The sequence below is a fragment of the Salarias fasciatus genome, chromosome 2 (genome assembly GCF_902148845.1).
Source record: "Salarias fasciatus chromosome 2, fSalaFa1.1, whole genome shotgun sequence".
Classification (NCBI taxonomy): Eukaryota; Metazoa; Chordata; class Actinopteri; order Blenniiformes; family Blenniidae; genus Salarias; species Salarias fasciatus.
This window is the reverse complement of record NC_043746.1, coordinates 5,323,977-5,340,692: the sequence shown is the minus strand read 5'-3', so window position 1 is coordinate 5,340,692 and position 16,716 is coordinate 5,323,977. Positions and strand designations below refer to the sequence as shown.

The following is a 16,716-nucleotide window of genomic DNA, read 5'->3' as shown; positions in this document are numbered from 1 at the left end:
AACGCAGCCGCCGAGCTGAGACACGTGGAGATGCCCGTCATGTTAGTGAGACCTGAGAGAACCGCCGGCGTCTGCGGGCGACGAGCGGGCACGAGAACATCGCAGCCTCGTTGGACTGTTTTCACCAGAAACGCTAATTCCTCTCACTCAGCCCGAATTTGATGGTTTATATTTACTGTAGATCCCAAACAGGAGGGTTTCTAGAGGGTTTCAGGGAGGAGGGAGGCTCCCAACAAGTCCATTCAAGTCGTTTTCACTTATTCAGAATTTAACTTCTCTTCTACACCAGTAATTAGAAACAATACTTTTCAAAGCAGTAACTAGTAACTAAAACTGTCAACAAGTCCGACTGTTGGTTACTGGTTAAATCCCTCCAGCACTGGTTATTTTTGTGAGTAATTGTAATTAAGTACGACCTTCTAGTTAATAAAAAGTAACTCTACATCTGTCAGAAGCAGCAAATTCAACAGCAAGGACTAATCTTCTGTTTCTCATAAGGAAAACTACCAGTACAGTAGTTAAAACAGAAACTAGTGACTGAAACAGTAAACTAATCCTACTTCCAGTAGTACTTCCATATTAGCTGTTTGTTTGCTCATCTGTTTTTTCTTTCTGAGCAGTTTTGGCCTTTATTGTAACATTTCCAGCTGTGCTGCCTTCTTTAGTTATGCTTAAACTTGATTTCAGATCATTTGTGAAAAACACCGAGGAATGCAAAGAAAAATAAAACTGAAGGAAAAACATATATTTACACAGAATGCTGTGGAGCTTCCAGGGCTGCAGACCCGGAGACCCGAGCTTCACTGTGCAGGTCTGTGATCTGGAAAAGCGCTCGTGACCCTCAATTATGAAGATTTGTGGACATGTATGTAAGCATCTCGGCGCCGCTGTCCTCCCACCTCACGTCCCTCAGCGCTGATCCCTGTCAGGCCTGTGGGCAGCGGCAGGGTGGGCCGAGGACGGAGGGGACGGGACGGGGACGGGGAATGCTGCTTCAGCACGCTGTGCCGCCCGGCTCGGCGCCACGGGGCTTTTCTGCGGGTTTTGCCCACACAGCGGTGGTGACAGTCCCTGGCAGTCGGCCTCTCCCCGCCGAGGAAGCCCGAGCCGCCTCTCACGAGCGCCGCCAGCCCACCGAGCTGTTGTTCACCCCGGACTGCAGGCCTGCTGACATGCAGCTCGCGGACGGGGAGACGCTCTCACGTGAAGAGTTACACTCATGTGGAGCTTCACTCCTTCAATGCTGAACGCAGGTCTCTGAAAAACAGCCGTAAAACACACCTTAAAAGACCATTTAGTTACTTATTTGGCAGTTCCATCATGGTCATGCTCCGGTTTACTCACTATGACATTTAAAAAATGACTGAAAATCAATACAAAACGAATGAAAATTGACTTTCTCATTAATTTGCTTTATAAAAACTACATTTATGGAAACTGCATAATATCAGATACGCCTGTGATAAAAGCAAGCAGGAACATTCTCCCTCAAAGTAACAGTGCTCTTTCTCTCGTCTCCATTTCACACCCGATTGTTTTTCAGTCTTTGTGTTTCTGCAGTTTCCAGTGCTTCAAGAGTGCTAAATCTTTTTGTTTTAAGTCATATTTTTAACCCTTCATTTGCATTATCTTCAGCATGCAAAAACATGACAGCAAACTGCACATAAAGAATCAAAATCATGTGTTTTTTTATTATTAGAAACTGTGCACTGAGCCAAGCATCCACCTCTGTGAACAATCATTTCATCTGGAATGTTTTAAGTTCTACCAGGACGTTGGAGAAAATGTGAATTATACCTGACAACAAAAGAAAGAGAAACCAAAAGAGAAACTCCTAGATTTAGTCTCCATGCAAAGTTTGACTCAACATACAAACCGAGTTTAAAATCAAGCTCAAATATGGATGTGAAGAAAGGTCGCTTCCCGACGAAGGAACTGAGCATGACTGCTGATATGGGGCTGAGCGGGAGTTTTCTTACACAATGTGACGCCGTGAGGACAGAGACTGTGAGGATAACCAGAAAAACAAAGCTGTAGTTCAAGAAGTCTGCAAGTGTTAAAACAATTTCTGTTCCCTGTCACCTCTAAAGATCTGCCTTTAAAGTTGAATTTCCTCCCGGTTTCCACACAGACGGAGTCGGAGCATTTGCAAAAAAGTTGCATTTTCTCCCGTTTCCATGGAGACAGAGATGGAGAGTCTTGCAAAAGTTCCACCTCGGCAGCCGTTTTCAGTTTTCGTGTAAACGGTCACCGGAAACACGAGGAAAGTTTTCCATTTCCACTGTAAACGGCGCCTGAAGCGCAGACTGATCTGGCAGGTGAGCGATGTGTGTCTTTACATTTCACAGCAGCAAAACGCGCACATAAACTTTAATAATGATGGTTTATGAATATACAATAGAAGATAAAATGGAGCTTGTGACTGAATTAACGTCTTAAAACACCGTTGAACCATAACATTATGAGCTTCTGCCCAGTGATGTGTTTAATCCTCGTTTTGCCGCCAGTCCAACTTGTTTCACTCCTTGTACGACTTCTGGCTGACCTGGACCCTAAAGAGCCGCAGCTTCGTCCTCATCAACACGCTGGAATCCTCACACTCGCCCGTTTTTCCTGCTTCAGACACATCAGCTGTCAGGATGCAGTAAAGACCTGCTGCCCACCGACAGGCGTCAGTATGACGAGATAATCAGCAGCTGCGTCTCAGTTCAGGGGCGGCGAGGACGGTTATAAACCAGGGGTGTCAAACATAAGGCCTGTGGGCCAAAACTGTCCCACAGGAGGCTCTGATGTGGAGCAAGCCAAATTTAAAAACTGTGGAGAAAGCATGTAATTTCTAACAAAATTCCTAAGAGTAGCAGAAACAACAGAACAGTGAGACCCGAGCTGAGACACTGGTGATGCAGCCATGAAAGCCTCATTGAGCAATTGTTCAGTTTTTTTTTTATTTTCATCATGCATACTCTCCCCCACATAGAAAAACTTTAAAGTTTAAATTTAAAGTTGCAACAAGTCAGAGATTTAAGAAAGAAATTATTCAAAAGCTTCTCTTTTGCTGCCTGGTAAGGAACAACTTCGGTGGGCGGGGCTCAACTATCACTACTTCCTGGTTCCAGAGCCAATCATATGCGAGTTCCTGAGGTTGCCAAACAACCAGCGCAGCATTCCGTATTTCATATCGGCGTTCGCCGCCTGCAAACCGTCTGAACTCTCCTGAAGTGGCAGCATGAATGGCGCCTTCAGGTTTCCCCTGAACTGAAATGTGTTTGACACCCCTGGTCTAAAGTTCCATGGTGACACTTCTCCGATCACATTTAGTTTGATGTAAAACTTTTTTAGGAAGGATGTAGCCCTGAACACAGCTCAGTGTATTGATTTCACCTCTAACTGGTCATAATATTCTGGCTGATCGGTGTAGAATGTCACGTTGCTTCAATTCAGCGTATTTTCTCCCACCGCTGATTGGAATTTCCTGGTTTCAGACTTTAAAGAGAATTTTCAGCAGCTTTCAGTTGTGCTTTAGCACTTTGTTTACCTTCTTTTATATTTCCGCTAAGAAATGGATTAAAAAAAAAAAAAAAAAGAAGCTCTGCTGTAACTCGTCTGGAGTCAAACGACGGTCAGACCACGTCAGCGACGAAGAAACCGCTTGAGTCCCTGATAGTTTCCTCTGAGTCGGCGGAGACCAAAGTGGAGCTAAAAACAGTGAAACATCCGATCGACACCGCAGAACGAGTGCTAATGCTCCTCCAGGTCTGCTGGTAAAAACTCAACCGATAGAAATGTCATATAAGGCGTTGCTTTTTCAGGTCCGTACGTCTCATCGAGTCAGATTCTACATATCCACGTTTAGAACAACTCATACGAAAAGACCACACCCCCCCCACCACCTATTGTTCAACACAAATGCTACGTTTAAGGGTTATAAAGTCCAAAATGACCCACATTACACCAGTACAAAGTTTGAAAAATATGCATCTTTTTGTCATCCTGTAGATTTTTTTTTTTCTTTTTTGTAAAACTGTGAGAACGACACAGTGTCACGCGCACGTTTTTGCTCATTTTCACAGCCTGTTTGCCTCGGGGGTGTGAATCTGGAGGTCAGTGCAGCCCCATACCTGTAGTCAAAAGAGAGTAAAACAAGTTTCACACGGCAACAATATAATACAAGTGTGTTTTTGCATCGGCTTGGACAAAAAGAAAAAAGAAGAAGAAGAAGGGAAAGAAAGAAAAACAACCAGTCTCTTTCACTCAAACCCAAAAATATATGTATATATGTATATATATATATATTTATGTATACTGTGATATCAAGAAAGTGGGAATTACCAGCAAAAATTCAACACACTTAGAAGAAACCGTAAATAAAATGTCTGTGATCATGTTGGTGTGTTTTACTCTTGGTTGGATCGGTATGTACAGTGGCCACGTACCGTAACTGGAGACAGACTTTAAAGGAAATATGCACTCTAACCAACGTAACCACACGATGTCACCATGGATAGAAATATACATACACATTTACAAAAAGCCAGGCTTCTCAAAAGTGCTGCAGACAGTGTAGAAAACAGGCGGAGATAGAGGATCACACTGCAATCCAGGACTTCACGCTGCAAAGGGAAGTGTGTACACAGTTTGCTGGAGGTATTTGGTTCGTCGCTCGGCCCCCCCGGACCAGAAGCCGGCCTCTAATTGGACGGGACCATGTCCTTTATAACGGGTTCTCTGTTTAGGTAGGTGGCCCAGTAGACGAGGTTGAAGCTGCCAAAGAGGACCGGGAACAAAATCCGTGACATCCTGTCAATTTTGCTGACGCTGTTGAACGTCTTCTTGCTGTCCGGGGCCTTTCCGTCCGCTTTGGGCTTGTTGGGCTCGGCGGCGCCGCCCTTGGCGATGGTTGGAAGAGTGCTGGAGTCCTTGGTGATGTTGGGTGCGTAGTTGGCGACCGCTACGGCGTAGGCGTTGTTCTTCTTCACAATGGACGCCCTCTCTTTTTTCTGTTGAGAGACCGGAAAGGATCAGGTGCGGTGCAAGGAAAAGCAATCTGTCTCGTTGTCACCTATCCATGAATTTAAAATGCATGGAAATGGAGACAGCCGCGGATGGGGTCGGGTAATGGATCAAGGAAGAGACGGCAGACGTCAAATAAGTCAGCACTTTGTGGAGATTCACAGAAAGTTTTCAGGACGTTCAGAGATTCAGGAACAGAGGTGGAGGTTGACCAGACACAGTGAGAGGATTATTCTGGTTATTTAAAATCTGAAGCTCTGGTTCCAGGAATACACTCTGGCACTTTAATGATGTTAATATTGTTTCACTGATTCCACGAGTGCCCCCTAGTGGCCGATGCACTGATAACTGGAACAAGACAAGGATTTTTCTTGGTTTCTTCATTCCATGTTATGTTCAGTCGGCAGAGCTGGACAGACCGAATTCCAGTGTATAAAAGGAAAAAATATATCCCTTGTTAATAAACTGGCAGTTTATTTGGCTCATTGGCAAGTTCAGATTTCACCTCCTTCATTTATATTCTTTGCTGATGGGTCGACTTTCCCAGCCTGTCATTTTAATGTTTCTGTTTGCTAATTACTCTTCCAAACTAGTTGCAGCACTTTGGCTCCATTTTCGGCGGGTTTGCAGGATCCATTATCGCCATTTCCCTCCGCCTCGCACAATCGCCTCCTTCAGAGCGGCGCGCCGTCTTCCACGTACAGTGCGACTGCTAATGAATCGGCCCTGAGAATGGAGCCTGTCAGAAGACATGTTTTCTTCTTCATTACCTTGTCAGTCACCACGCTCTTCCCGTCCCAGGCCCAGCCGCGCTTTGTGAAGTAATTGACGGTGGCGAACTCGATCAGGGCGGAGAAGACAAAGGCGTAGCAGACGGCGATGAACCAGTCCATGGCGGTGGCGTAGGCCACCTTGGGCAGGGAGTTCCTGGCGCTGATGCTCAGCGTCGTCATGGTGAGCACGGTGGTCACACCTGCAGACGAACCGACACACCCGTCATCCACCCGCCTCCCAAACCCGCCGCATCCGGACCGGAGTCAGGACAGAGGAGGGGCGTTTCAGGTAACATGAAGAGAGTGGCTGGAGAAACGGGCCCAGGGAGAACATGCAAACTAAACATAACTAACAGAAACCGTCTTGGCGCTGGCACTGACATCTAATGGGATAAGTAAGCAGACAGAATCAGTCCAGTTTCATCTTGAGTGGGTCGGATCGGTTAAACAGAAGCATAAAAACCTTCAAATCGATACTTTAAAGTTTTGCTTTGTCATTGTAAAGTTCATATATGATGCAAGTGTCTGTATATTTCCAAATCTTAACAAAATTACAGCAATATCTGGAGCTGTTTTTTCTCACGGCTTCTTCTCTTGTTTCCATGCACTTCAGTGCAGAGAGGTAAAGTCCATTTGTAATTTCACAGCTTCAAATAGCACTGCACCGCATCGGGTGAACGTGTGATTTGTGACGATGTTGTTGAGTATTGCGGTAACACTTCATCCCTAATTTACACCTGGCTCCTGTTTTCTGCCACCGTGGCGCTCGCTCAGCTCTCAGACAGGCTAACCCGCCTGGTAACATCGAGGGCAAACGGTTTGACTGACTCAGTATTAAGACAAAGAGAGCATGAATATCCATAGAAATGTAATTTATGGCTTCATTCTATGTTTTGCGATATGATAAAGTTGCCATGCATTGTGCAGCCGGTTTCCGCAATAGACTGTATTCATTTTGCAATCCTCCTTTTCCCACTAATAACACAAATAATTCAGCGGATGGAGGAAAAAATGCATGAAAGGAGGGTTTTTAATCATTTCCTGATGCTGCATGTTGTTTTTTAACTTAAGTCTCAGTGACATCTCCTCTTTCCTCCTGTTTATCTCAGTCAAACGTCACGATAGTTCCACAGAAAGCATGTCAGAGAGCGTTTCATGAGGGCTTCATTCAAGCTTGAGCTGTGGATACACAACTCTCCTGATGCTGAAAGACCTGGTGGGCGTCTTCGAAGAGCACAACGCTAATCTAGCGCTCGCTTTCCACCCTTTGCCCTTTACCCCACCCACCTGCCAGGCTCCTGCAGGAACCGGGTTAAACGGCTCCTCTGTTTATCTGAGCCTGGAAGCATGAGGACAATTACAGCCACCTCCTGCATGAAACCCGCAATTAAGTTACTGAACCATCAAATATGGACGAGTGGATGATCATTGTATTTAGTGCCGCTGTCGTGATGAGCCATTATGCAGGTTTGGACCGCACATTAACACACCCTGTACCTTCAGATATTGGCAGTGAAGTGAAGAAGTCTGGGTCTGAAAGTGAGCGTGTGTTTGTGTGTGTGTAGACGGAGCTGTGTGTCAGCCCTCGGGCCGGCGTTATCGGCTGCTCACCGAACACAGTGCGGGCCGGCACCGACTCTCGGTTGAGCCAGAAAGACACTTGAGACAGGATGACGGTCATGATGCATGGGAGGTACGTCTGGATGACAAAGTAGCCGATCTTCCTCTTCAGATGGAAATGAGCCGTCATCACCGTGTATTCACCTGCCGAGACAACAATCAGGGTCAGGCTCACAAAGCCGCCATGCAAATTCCTCAGCTGCCGTCTGACACCTGAATACTTCTAATTACCCGTCTGCACCGGTGTGTGAAGCAGAGGCTTCACAATGGTTCTACAGGCTGGAGGAGGGTGAAACAATGCTTTCTGGGAAAACCCAGCTCCAGTAAAGACTTGAAAGCCTGTTATTTTAATTAATGCTCTCACAGCACTTGGTTTGTGAACATTTGTAGCTTTTAAAATGATGTTTTGTTTGAAAAAAGTGCTTTGAATGTAAATATTTCATATAGACGGATTGAACTGATAGCACTTACATGTATTTAAACACAAAAATCACGGTGAATAAGCATATTTAACAATGAATGTCCTCCAATACTTGATTTCAGTACTCCTCACACCTCTGCTTATGGCATGAAAAATCGATTTCACATAAGAGGGTTTCCATAATTCTGATGGCAAAATAGCACAGCTGTAATGTATCAGTAACGATTCCTGTCTTTACACTGAAAAAAGCGTTAAACACTCTGTATACATATGTATTTACTTCGCCTGCAGCTCGCTCCAGCCTGCTCCTCACACTTTAGTAATGATTGGGAAGAAGGCTGCCACCGCCGTTAATATTTTATAACACGGGCAGTAAAAATTGATGTGTTTGTGTTAGCATCCATGAAATCGATGAGACGCTGCAGATCTCCTATAAACATTACAATTATAGCCTCAACTGTGCAGATTTTTCTTTGTTTAATTAGTGGAAATAGGACTGTTTTCACCAAAAGGACTCCTCTTTTTTTTTTGGTTTTTTGACATGGAATCCCAAACAGTGAGGACTCCTGCTTTGTCACGATTCGTGACTAAAACGATATCAACGACCAAACACGAGGCCGGAACTGAGTGAATTTCAGAGTGAATGAGCGCATGAGTCAAGTGCTGGAGCCCACACACACCATCAGAGACAACGTTAGTCAAATTGAACGGGGCAGGCCCACACCGCCCGCCGTCCTCATTACTTATGTAATTAACATCGGTGAGACGTTACACAAGATCCCGGCTCGTGGAGGCCTGAGCGGGTCCTGGGCAGAGATTAAACGGCCCACTGCAAGTGTCCACTGTCAGCGCCTGAAAGAATAATCCGTCCGTCGATGCAGGAGTAGGCAGTGTGACGTCCTAATAGCTGACAAGGCCGTGAAACGGCGCCAGTGCCGCAGAAGCAGGCAGCCTTTCCAAATGGAAGATATCTCAAAGAGGAGCCAAGATTAGACATGAGAGGAAGAAGAAGAAGAAGAAGGAGAAGGAGAAGGGGAAAAAAAGATGTGTTACCCATGGCAACAGAACAGAGAAACACAGCTCATTTGCTGCGATTTTGAAATGAAGGCCTTGATACATGCTGCCACTTGGCAAGAGGGAAGTCCTTTTTCAGCAGTGTGTGTGTGTGTGTGTGGGGGGGGGGGGGGGGGGGGGGGGGTGTCAATTCCATGGACTAATCCCAATAGATTTTTTTTTTTTTTTATTCCTGCTTTTCTTTCACCGCGCTGCATTCATATCGCCTGTTTTCCCAGCAGTTCTGTGGAGACTAATTCTCACTCCGTGGCGCACACACACACACACACACACACACACACACACACACACACACACACACACACGATTTAGAGGGAATTGAGCGCGCTCTCCGTACCCTATGGAGCTCTACATCTTCTGTAATTTAATTTGCATCCCGGTCTCTGTGCCTGTGTTGTGGCTTGAGGTGTGTGTGTGTGTGTGTGTGTGTGTGTGTGTGTTCTCGTATTTCTATCCTTGTTGGGGCCAAATGTCCCCACAAGGATAGCAAAACGTGAAACGACGTGCCTTGTGGGGACCTTTTTCCGGTCCTAAGTAGGAGAAACAGTGTTTTCTTGACCATGTTGTTGTTACTGAAAAAAGTAAAAGTGCAAAAACATTTCTTTAGGGTTAGGCTTTATTGTGGTGTGGGTTAGGGTTAGGGTAAGGGTCAGGGTTAGGGGCTAGACATGAATGGGAGTCAATGGACGGTCCCCACAAGGATAGAAATACAAGACTGTGTGTGTGTGTGTGTGTGTGTGTGTGTGTGTGTGTGTGTGTGAGGGGGAGCCCGTGGATGTACAAGCGAGGAATTCGTGGATGAACTTCCTCTGTGATCGCCTCACCGTGAGAGGAGACAACAATCACAGCATGAAGATGGTATCGTCTCATGTGAGGGAACGAGGTTCCCCGCTCTCCTTCACACATGTACAGCATGACGGCACCGGAATTCATCACACAGGAAACCACCGCCGCTAGAATCCCTGCTGTTCTACGCTAAATGTGAGATCAGTTCAGCTTGTCTCTACAGTCTTCTGTAGTCTTAAATGTGAGCAAGTATGAAAAAAAAATGGTCTAAAAACACAAGTTTATATTTTTACATGTTGGTCTTTTATTGTTCTTTCCACTTTTGGTGTTTTTGTTTTTTTTTTTGTCATATAATCATAACATCAAACAAAAAAAATCCTAATTCCATCAATTTTACTTGATGTGAAAAAGGAGACACAAACTGGGCTCATGGCCGTTTTAAAATCTTCTGCTACAAGTGATGCATCATGGGAGCGATCGGTCCATTCAGAGATACAGTGCATAAGTTACACCCCAAGTAATCTGATTACAGTAGTGATGAAAATTCAATGGAGGTAAAAATATAATATTTGTTGTTGTAAACACTATAAGATACACACATTGTGACACAGCACTGAGCTTTAGGACAGTCAGTGCAGTTAAAACAGGATCTGGACACATTTTAATAATAGGAATTTACCATAAAGTTTGCTAAAGTTTTATGAAAATTTTCAATGAAGTATTAAGAAATGACACGTATTCAGATAGTACATTATATTTTCTTTGAAAAAAAAAAGATTAGAAGCGGCTTCCCCCTGACCCCCCTGACCCCCCTGACCCCGGAGTTTACTTATAAAAGACATTGATGTAATATGAATGAATGGGTTTTTCCAAAGTTATTATTTGGAGAAAATAATTCGATATTTTGATTTGAGATAAACAGAAGTGCAATTATTTTTTGTGTAAAAAAAAAAAAAAAAAAAAGTGTAGATATGTGTGAAAGCAAAAAGAAAAAAGCTGTAATATATTGCAATATTTAATAAATAAACGCTTGACTGATTCCTCACAGTTTGGACTTTCCTGCCACAGTTTATGCAGCGAACTCAGTTCATAAACTCACGGTATGAAAAAATAAAACGGCTCCCGTGACACAGCGGCTCTAACCTGCTATTCTCCGCCCTGCGTGTGAGGTGAGACTCTCACTCCTGCTCAGGTCATGGCTTTCTATCCATAATGTATGCAGCAACACAGAAACCGTTTCACGCTGCCCGCCGGAAGCAGGGGGGGCTTCGAGGAAGCGGCGAGCGACTCCCTGCACGCTGACCCACGTATGGCCGAACCCCGGGATCTTTTTGTGGCGTCGGTATTTTTGCGTCCGGGCTTTATGCAAGATGTCCGTCGCCGTGGCGCCGCGGAGCACGCGCGCGCTCAGTCGTGCCAAATGACCTAGTTTGCAAGTACGCTACACCAAACACTGACACACTGGTAATGAATGATTAATTTAAAGTCAGCCAATCAGATAATGTGGAGTGACGAGCTAAACAACAGAAACAGTCACTGGCAGGCATTCTGCCTTCTACCAAGGCATCAAACACCACTTAACCTAGATAGAGGCATTTGGTGCATGAAAGGGTATTCCTGCTCAATGAAACCGAGGCAGGGATTCCCCTGATAGTGGATTGCAGTCACGGGGGAAACACTCCATACTGGTAATTGATACCTGAAGGGAAGAAGCGGTGGAAACCCTTCACTGCTTACCAAACAGCTTGAATTAAACTTCCCGTTCCTCCATTATGAGGATGAATGATCTCCACGTGTTCTGATTAATATGAGGCTGGATGAGGATACGAGGAACTGGTTTTCGGTGCTTCTACCAGCACAATCCTAGGTATCACGGAAAAAAGAAACAAAGAAATGCATGAAAAGTTCCAAAAATGAAAAAAGGAACATCTTCCAAGAGAAGAGGAGAGCTCGCAGTACATGCTTGGACACATAAAGACAGCGTCTGCCTCCAGAAGCTCTGCAGACCACCCACTCCTCCCTCAGGTGCACCACTGAAGTTTGGAGGTGATAAGCTGAAGGTCGATATTTTCCAGCAGGAACAATCTCCTCAAAGTCTTTCATGATCCTCAGATGTGAGCCGTAAACATCCTGATATTCACATCTTTCTGCAAACTCCAGGGCTTGGCTACTTTTTATCAAGAATATTTCCTTTGATTTGGTCTTCGGATCAGCGATGATCACTCTGCAGAGGAACTTTATTCAACCCGGGGATCTCATTCAAATCAAAAACATAAAGAAGACAAGTGTCTCCATGCCTGGAAACAAAGCAAACTGTACGTCAGTCAATCGATGTGAAAATAATATAGTAAGAAAGAAGAGGCTGCCTACACAGATCTCACCATTATAATCATCCACGGTATCACTGTCCTGCAGGAAGTGCCTCTCTAAAGGCTTCTTCCATCGTCTCCTCCGTCACTAAACAGTATTTACTGCAGAGAAAGCATCTCCATCACCCAGTGAGAACAGATCTCCACCAGCTCTCATCCACTGTTACATCTAACTCACTTTACTGTATGTATGTTATTTTTCAGCTTCACCTCACTGTCAGCTTTACGCATTCATTCATGTCACTGTTGTTTTTACTGACAAGTTTTAATTATTCATTGTGTTGGAAACATCAAAACAGACACGTCTTCTTCAATAGGCTGCGAGTTTCTGAGAGGGAATTCACACAAATGTCTTAGAGCTGCTCCTAAATAACTGCACCCAAAGACAGGGCACGCCCTGGACAAGCTGAGAGCCCATCACAGAACACACACACACTCCATCACAGAACACACACACACGATTCTGCTTGCTGTTCTGCGACTCTCAACTCTAAAACTACCAAGTCTGAAATTCTTGTTGATGTAATGAAAGTCTAAATTATTGTTAAGGTCCATCTACTGAGCATGTGCAGAGGAACAATTTACAGCAGACGCGCATGCACAGTAGCAGCGTTTCCACTATTTCCAGACAGTCTGAGAAGGTTTAAAAAGTTGCGTTTTTGCCATTTTTTTTTTTTTTTTCTACATGGAAACGGAGTCACAGCATCTACAAAAAGTTCCACCTTGGAAGCCGTTTCAAAAAGTTGCGTTTTCAGGTGCTTTGAGCACCTTTGGATGAAAGTTAGAGCGCCTAAAACAGAATGAACAGTGTGTGTTTTCACCTGAAAGCATTGTCAGAAACCACCATATATCTCCATGTTATTTTTCAGAAAGATTTCTGACTTTTCTTGCTTGATTTCCTCCTTGTGTTGGCTTATCGATGTGATCACTACAGTGTGTGGGGCTCAGCTGCTAGTGGCTTCTTACTGTCGTCTAAATGTACTGAAAATGTGAAATAATGCAGACTGAAGGATTTTTTTTTTCTTTTATTCAACCAAACATAAAAAACTTTGAGATCCTACTCATTTACATGCTTGCCCGACCACGTGCAATTGTGAACGCCTTGTAGCGTTTCCGCCGTGGCCTGCGCTGTGGCCTAGTTGGAGGGAATAAGTGGCTCTCAGCCTTTTGGTCTCCCACTGTAGAGAGGCATCCTCCTCACCCGTCCATCACGGCTGACATGCATACTGCATGAATCCGCGAGTCGTGAGCACTTCTGTGGAAAGATGGGACTGCTAAGAGCTCCTACAACTTTCGCCACAATGGAGCACAGATTCAGAAACATGTGAGGGGGAAAAAAAATGACGCTGTGACCCCTCCGAAGGGTCCCGATCCTCGGGTTGAGCACCGCCACTTCATGATCACTCATGTTCTCTCATCCTTGTTGTTTTAAAGCCTGATTCACAAGCCCTCTGTGACTTTGGGGGTTCAAAAGCCTTATATGAGTACTTTATGATTAGTTTATGCAGCAACACGTATCGTTACCATGACAACATGCACCGTCTGCTGTATCTCATTCCTCCGCTGGGTATATTTTCAGGCCTTTTAGACGCATTATTATTATTGTGATTATTATTAATGTTACTGATGCAGAGAGATATCGTGCTCTGCTGTGTCTTGGCTGATAAACGGTGTATTTGTAGCACCGAGGATCCCTCTGCAGCGAGAGTTAACCGACCACGTCCACAGCCATCACATCTCGCCGCTCTGATCCGCCGGCCTATTTATTACGTGTGCTTTGCTGCCGTTACTGCTGCTCCAGTCCACCCAGCCTCCACCTGCTGCACTGTTTGCACACACCCCGGAGGGTGTTTATTTCTAAGTTAATAACCACTGGGGGATTATTTGCAATGGTCCCTGCATGTTATTTGTTGCCGCGCTGTGTATTTCATTCTGCTCCGCCATGCTGCCACAGCAGGGCACCTCGCCGAGATGAAGGCCCGAATCATGGGGACAATTGGTATTTCCATTTTTATACGCTGATACATCCTGACAGAATTAAACTTTGAATATTGGGAAATTAATGACAAACGTCAGAAGAAGTCAGATTTCTTCTTCTATGTGTTAAAATATGTTTGAATACCACAAAAAACCTGTAAATGCCCAGTGCCCCCTCCGTCTCTTTTTTAATTCCCTATACAGCCGCTTCATCATCTGCCGTAACACAATCTGCTGGCACTGGATGTCAAGTCCCTGAAGGAAAACAGCTTCCGACCTTCAAGCAGAAGCCCGAACGCCTCAGAATTCACATCCAGACTCCAAACCTTTTAATTTCCCGTAAATTACAAGCACTTTTTGATCTAATCTTCCGAGTTGCTCCTCATTGCTGCTTGCTTCCTGGACAGTAATCGTGTCGCTTTCATCTCCACACTCGCAGTCAGGAGCACATCCAGGCTCGTGTGTACACAGTCTGCCCTCGTTTCTTGGCGTCCGTGTTGGTGGGTTCGCATGAAATGTGCCGCGTCTATTTTTAGCTCTCATTATCTCCTTCTTTTATACTACAGCCTCTTTTCTATATATTTATGTTCTTTGTTTTCTCTATTCACTTTGTGAAAAATATACTTTTCTTTTTTTTTTTTTAAATAATTCAACTTGACATCTGATTGTCTTGGAATAAACTCATTTTCTATTTCTGTCCAGGCCCCAAACGGAGGCAGCAAAACCTCAACGTGACGAGGATTCAGCACAGTCCAATGTGTTAGTGTCAGTTCCATACATGTGAAGCAGTACAGTCACTAAAATCACTTCTTTCTGGCAAAACAAATAAAAAATGTACTTCAAAGAAACAACAATAAATAGGTTAAAATGACAACGAGGTGCCTGATACTGTTGCCATGGCAACCAGCAAAAGATATAATGCAATATTTAAGGGAATGTGTCTAAACATGTTTTCTTGACATGTATACTGCCATTTTTTTCCACTGCACATCAACATCCAAACATATCTACCAAATGATCCAAGACAATCTGCACTATATAGCAGTGCACGCCCTCTGTAGGACCCACATGGTATTACACCTAAAGAAAACGGCTGGTATAACCTCTGAAACCACTGCATGCAGTCTTCCCTGTCATTGTCATGAAGCTCTCAGACTTATAGGTTAACAGAACACAAAATACCTCCTTGTTTGGTTAGAAACAGCAGCAGGTTTTACCGACTCTTCTCGCTGCCCGTGAACTCATCACCCTTGAATCAAAGCATTTGTGTGATCCATCCACCCGCCCCAACCAACACAATCAGGTGATCGGTGATCCAGTGGTGTCAAATATTCAGTGTATGAAAATCTACCGTGCTTTGTTTCTAAAGCAGGGAGCAGCAGCGGCTCACCTGTCACGCTGCTGCTGGGTCTCCAGCCCATGCTAAGCAGCAGATTAACAAAGTGAGGAACTCAGGACGCACGGATGCCAAATCCCCGATTTGTGTTGGATCTTTGTCATGCAGAGGAGGCCAGAACAAACAATTCTCTGCATTTTCCAAGCCAAATAAAGTGAGTAACAAAAAGAAGGGAAAGTTAGCGAGCGCTCCACAGCAAGCCGTGGCTCGGCCGCCTCCTACACGATAGGAGGCGGACGAGCTCAACATCCACCCAAACAGGCAAAAAAAATCGCAGTTTGATTTCACACCCAAACCGAGATGAAGATATTTGGCTTTCTGATTCCAGGAAACTAATCCAAACGAAACAACTGACGTCCTTAAAACTCACAGATCAGTGCTCTGTTGCTTTGCTTCAGGCTATATAAGAAACATCTTTGACAGACCGAGTGTTGGCCTTCATTATATGTTAAGTATCTGGAGAGACGCGCTTTCCGTTCCTCCCTCTGAGTTCTCTCTAAGCTCTACAGCAGAGGTCGGAGGTCAGCAGGAAACAGAGGCGTCATGCCGCGGATCTGGTTCCCTGCTGGCTTCAAAGCTCACCTGTACTCGACTTGATGGTCTCCTGTCCGACCGTTTGGCCCAGCAGGTCGTACTGATTCAGGCGGGAGTTTTCTCCTTCCACCACCACCGAGTCCGAGGCGTTCCGGGTCCAAGCGTAAGTCACTTCTGAGATGGTGTAGGCGTCTAAAACGAGGGAAAGAAAATAGATAAACCCATGTGAGCAGATGTCTTGAGCAGATGTTGCTATTGATGTTTTGGTTTTTTGGCGGTTTTTTTATTATTATAAAGACTCAAATAAAAAAGAGATAGACTATATTGTTCTTGTTGCTGGATTTATAAAAGGGGAAAATCTTTAGAGAGAGAAAAAAAAAAATTCCCTCAGTTGAAGATGTCATTTGTAAAACACCAACAAGCAATCGATGCGTGGTGACATTTGGCCTTTTCAATCACTCCCAGCAAACACTGGAAATGAAATGCGAAAGCTTGTCTGATGAAATAGAAAGACCTCCCAGCCCACTCATATTCTTAGTTTATTACTTAGAACTGAAACATTCTGCCAATCATGCAGCGCAAAAGACTGCAAATGAGCAAAAACCATGTGGGACTGGTGTAGGTCACCATTCGAATGCACTGAAGCCAAGCAGGCGCTTTTCCATTACATGGGAAGTCAAGGCATTTCAGACGTGACCCGACATGTTATGATGATAATAACTTACAATATTTTGCTTTTAACACCTTAAAAAAAAG

The 16,716-nt window shown here is 44.6% G+C and overlaps 1 protein-coding gene and 1 long non-coding RNA gene across 2 annotated transcripts in view; one reads left to right on the top strand and one right to left on the bottom strand.

Annotated features, from left to right (window-relative positions):
* The first annotated feature begins 2,058 nt into the window (after positions 1–2,058).
* On the top strand, positions 2,059–16,528 carry LOC115402306 (uncharacterized). Its single transcript, XR_003933096.1, has 3 exons — positions 2,059–2,070; positions 2,670–2,671; positions 16,326–16,528. It is a non-coding gene; the product is annotated as an uncharacterized LOC115402306 (long non-coding RNA).
* LOC115402284 (gamma-aminobutyric acid receptor subunit alpha-2-like) overlaps positions 4,335–16,716 on the bottom strand; it is a 29,336-nt gene continuing 16,954 nt past the window's right edge. The window contains exons 7-10 of the mRNA XM_030110800.1: positions 16,009–16,152; positions 7,395–7,547; positions 5,781–5,983; positions 4,335–4,997 (exon numbers count right to left, since the gene is read on the bottom strand). Of these exons, the coding sequence (XP_029966660.1) occupies positions 4,689–4,997; positions 5,781–5,983; positions 7,395–7,547; positions 16,009–16,152 (809 nt within the window). The 3' untranslated portion in view covers positions 4,335–4,688. The remainder of the gene's footprint in view (positions 4,998–5,780; positions 5,984–7,394; positions 7,548–16,008; positions 16,153–16,716) is intronic.